The 4,594-nt window shown below is 45.0% G+C and overlaps 1 protein-coding gene across 1 annotated transcript; it reads right to left on the bottom strand.

Moving 5' to 3' along the window:
- Nucleotides 1-695: 695 nt before the first annotated feature.
- LOC129987647 (uncharacterized) lies at nt 696-1,778 on the bottom strand. The gene has a single exon (XM_056095606.1). It carries the CDS (start codon nt 1,776-1,778, stop codon nt 696-698), a length of 1,083 nt encoding a protein of 360 aa, XP_055951581.1.
- Between the last annotated feature and the right edge of the window lie 2,816 nt (nt 1,779-4,594).

Below are 4,594 nucleotides of genomic sequence, written 5' to 3'. Positions count from 1 at the left end.
CCGCTGGAATAAGAAACGCGGAGGACAATAAGTCGCACCGCCGCCATCAGCATGGGAGACTATAATAGGATAGTGATCGCTATTGTATAAATCGTTGCTAACAGCAAAAGTTAGCAACGGCAGAAGTTCAGGAGAACATATGGCTAAATCAAGACTGTGGAAGGTACGTGTGGGCTCGTGAAAATACGTCTTTTCATCATTGTTGAGCAAACATAAACAGTTATTAGAAATGAACTGTTCTATTTGCTGCCCACGAGAATTTGTACTGTTTGAACCCCACAACGTACTGTGGCCATTGAAATCGCCAAGCAGGATAAAAGGCGAAGGAAGCTGGTCCACTAATTGGTCAAGGTCTTGTTGACGAATGACATCATGAGGCGGTAAGTAAATGCAGCAGACTGTGACCAAAGTTTTTACATGAACTTGTACAGCCACAGCCTGTAGAGAGGTGTGTAGGGTAAGAGAATTGCTCGGATATAAATTGGAAGTAAAGATGCAGACCCCTCCAGAACTATGAGCTCCACTGTCTGCATCTTTCCGAACACAATTGTAACCGCGTAATTTAATTGGGAAATTTGGCTTCAAGAAGGTCTCTTGAAGACCAAAACAAACAGGATGAAATCTGTTTATAATAGACTTGATGTCATGAAGTTTGGGCCGAATGCCACGACAATTCCAAGAGAGGAAGGTACCCATTAAGAGAGTGATTTGGGAGGAGAAAGAGAGGAAGCAGTTGTTGGAGTTGCATGATCATCGCAACTCATACCAAGCTCATATTCATCCTCAGACGGATGCAGTTTAATATCGGGGTTATTAAGTGTGTCACCAAAAATGGACTGCAAGTCCTTATGGACAACACCTTGCGTCGCTAACCCCAATGCGACGGAATTTTTTGATGCAGAACTTTTTAGTTTCTTTCGTAGATCTTTTTTCGTTAGGCCACGTTTCGCCAAGTTTAATGTCAGCGAAGTCTGCGATTTGGATTTTCTTCTAATAGTTTTTTGATTATCAGTTTTAGTTTTCAGAGAATGTTCAGTATCGGAATCGGAAGTTTTTTCATTATTTGTTGTTTTATTTGTTGTTTTCCTGGCATATTTTAAACAGTTCTCACAAGAGCAATTCTCACAGAAAGTTTTCTTAACTGCCGAAGCATAACTGACACCAGGAGTTGGGGTTTGTGCCTTAACCCTGCGTCTGGCTTCGGGATAAGATAAGTCTTCCTTGAATTTTATTGTCATAACTTGCTTTTCCAGTGCCCAGCGCGGACAAGATCGAGAATATGAGGGATGATCGCCACCACAGTTTACGCATTTTTCTTCTGCTTTACACTGCTGGCTATCATGCCCTTTTTGTGCACAGCGGGCACAAGTGAGAGACCCGCGGCAATTCATTTTAGAGTGGCCAAAGCGTTGGCACTGAAAGCATCTTAGTGGATTAGGAATATATGGCCTCACCGGTAACTTTATATAGCCTGCATATACGTACTCGGGTAATTTAGGAGTTTGAAAAGTTAACACGTGATGTTTCGTCTCAAGTAGTTGTCCATCACGTCGTATGGAAATTCGACGTACGTGTGTAACACCTTGAGATTTCATTTCGGAAACAATTAACTCTACAGGAAGATTTAGTATTTCGCCGCAGGTAATGACGCCTTTAGAGCTATTAAGTGATTGGTGAGGGGTTACAGAAACTCTTGATGTTGCCAAGGATTTAAGTTTTTGTATCTGTTGAGCTTGCTTTCGAGAAGAAACCTCCACAAGCAAGTCACCAGATCTCATCTTTCGAATCGATGGAACTTCGCCGACTGTAGCATTTATAGCCTTTTGCACAAGAAAAGGAGAGACTGTTTCGAATGTTTCTTTATTTTCGGAAACTCTTTTTAATACAAAATATGCATCAAAATGTTCGTTGTTGTTGAAGGAAATTGGTGCTTTATGACGCCCACTAAAGGGACCCTTCTTGGGAGGAGCCATGCGATATTGAGGAAGATTCGGGCCCGACGGCACCGCCCACCACGGAGCCCAACAAGGGAAGGCAGCCACCGGCTCTGGCCATTCCCAGCCTCGGCACTTACCTTGGTGCTAGCCGGAACCTATACGCTGGGAGTTACCCCCGGGGACAGTGACCACCCTTAACGCCAAGCCCAAGGAGTAACCCCTTTGCTTGATCCCTAGCAGACTAGCCACTCAGGTGACTAGGTACCAGCCGATTGATGCACAGGGGACCACAGTACACCACCCGTCTGTCAAATGGGTTGCCACGCACGGCCAACACGTGGGACTTTGGCTGTCCATGAGAAGCAAGAAGCAAACAGAGCGGCGACAGCTTCTCATGGAGAGCTCCCTCGCTTGCCGTCGAGGGATGGAAGGATCAAGTAAATAGCAGAAGGCGTAGAGGAGAGTAAGCATGAAGGGAGTCAAGATCCCTGGGAACCTCGGGATTGGGACACCCGTACTCACCTATAGTAGGTGAGCCCCTGAGGGGGCAGAAGTTCGGGAGAGCATATGGCCAAATCAAGAGTATGGAAGCTTCGTGTGGGCTCGTGAAAGTATGTTTTCTTTTCGTTGTTAAGTAAACAGAGACAGTTATTGGCAATAAACTGCTCAATTTGTCTCCCACGAGAATTTGTACTCTCCGAACCCCACAAGGTACTATGTCCGTTGAAGTCGCCGAGTAAAATAAAAGGCGAAGGAAGCTGGTCCACTAGGTTATCAAGGTCTTGTTGACGGATGACATCATGAGGCGGTAAGTAAATGCAGCAGACTGTGACTAATGTTCGTACGTGAACTTGCACAGCCACAGCCTGCAGAGAGGTATATAAATTTAGTTGTGAGCTCGCATATAGATTTGAAGTGAAGATACAGACGCCTCCAGAACTGTGAGATCCTGTGTCTGCATCTTTTCGAGTACAGTTATAACCCCGCAATTTGATGGGAATGTTTGGTGTCAGAAAGGTTTCTTGAACACCAATGCAAGCAGGATGAAAATTGTTTAGGATGAACTTGATGTCAGGAAGTTTAGACCGAATGCCGCGACAATTCCAAGAGAGGAAGGTACCCATTAAGAGACTGGTTTAGAGGATAAATGAGAAGAGACAATTGTTGGAGTTGTCAGGTCTTCGCAACTCATTTCAAGCTCAGATTCATCCTCAGATGGATGTAATTTTATAGCTGGGTTATTCAGCTTGCCACCAAAGATGGATGTCAGGTCCTTGTGGACTTTACCTTGTGTAGCTAGTCCCAAGGCTACGGAATTTTTTGATGTCGATTTCTTTAACTTTATTGGCAGGTCGTTTTGTTTAAGCCCGCGTTTTGCAAGCTTTAGTTTCAATGATTTGCTAGATTTGACTTTATGTTTATTTGTTTCCGGTTTGCAAGTTTCAGGAGCACTTACTGTTGATTTTTCAGTGTCAGAGTCGGATGGTTTCTCAGGTGGATTGGTTTGAGGTTTACTTTTGATACAGTTTGGGCATGAGCAATTCGCACAGAATGTTTTTTGAACGGCAGATGCATAACTTAAGCCTGGTGTTGGTGTTTCAGCTAACACCTTTCGCCTAGCTTCAGGATAAGATATGCTTTCTTTTATTTTAAGTGTTATGATTTGCTTCTCGAGAGTCCATCGTTTGCATGCCCGTGAAAAAGACGAGTGTGCGCCATCGCAGTTCACACACTTTTCTTGTGCGGTACACTGCTGACTGTCATGGCCTTTCTCAGCGCAGCGGGCGCATGCGACAGTCCCGCGGCAATTTACCTTTGAGTGGCCGAAACGCTGACACTGAAAGCATCAAGGGATTTGGAATGTATTGTCTCACTGGAAGTTTCATATACCCGGCATAGATATATTCTGGTAGTTGAGAATGGAACGTTAGGATAAGATGCTTAGTATCAAGGATTTGTCCATCCCGCCGAATAGTTATGCGGCGTACATGTGTCACTCCTTGACCCTGTAATTCCTTCAATATTTCCTCAAGCGACACATTAAACAATTCGCCGCAAGTGATCACGCCCTTTGAATAATTCACTACATGTGGTTGGACAGAAACGGGTATTGTGGCCAGCGCTTTTAACTTTAAAATTTGATGAGATTGCTTCTTAGTACTAACCTGCACTAGCAAATCCCCTGAACGCATTTTACGAATTGAGGAGACCTCGCCAACTGTTGCAGAGATAGCCTTCTGAACAAGGAAAGGCGAAACTGAGTTGAAAGATTCGTTATTCTCCGATAATCGTTTTATTACGAAATAAATGTCAAATACAGGAAGATTTTGAGAAAGTTTCATTGTTCTTTGTTGCCCACCGAAGGGAGCCTTTTTAGGAGGAGCCATACGATATTAAAGAAGATTCGGGTCCGACGGCACCACCCACCACGGAGCCCAACAAGGGAAGGCAGCTACCGGCTCTGGCCATTCCCAGCCTCGGCGCTCACCTTGGTACTAGCCGGAACCTATACGCTCGGAGTTACCCCCGGGGACAGTGACCACCCTTAACGCCAAGCCCAAGGAGTAACCCCTTTGCTTGATCCCTAGCAGACTAGCCACTCAGGTGACTAGGTAACAGCCGATTGATACACCGGGGACCACAGTGCACCACCCGTC

This window comes from Argiope bruennichi, chromosome 10 (genome assembly GCF_947563725.1).
Source record: "Argiope bruennichi chromosome 10, qqArgBrue1.1, whole genome shotgun sequence".
NCBI classification, from domain to species: domain Eukaryota; kingdom Metazoa; phylum Arthropoda; class Arachnida; order Araneae; family Araneidae; genus Argiope; species Argiope bruennichi.
The sequence above is the reverse complement of the archived record's forward strand: the minus strand, read 5'-3'. Positions and strand labels throughout refer to the sequence as shown.

Bases quoted from the DNA above. Each gene is read 5' to 3' on its own strand.
- LOC129987647 (XM_056095606.1), bottom strand. From the start codon at position 1,778: ATGAGATCTGGTGACTTGCTTGTGGAGGTTTCTTCTCGAAAGCAAGCT.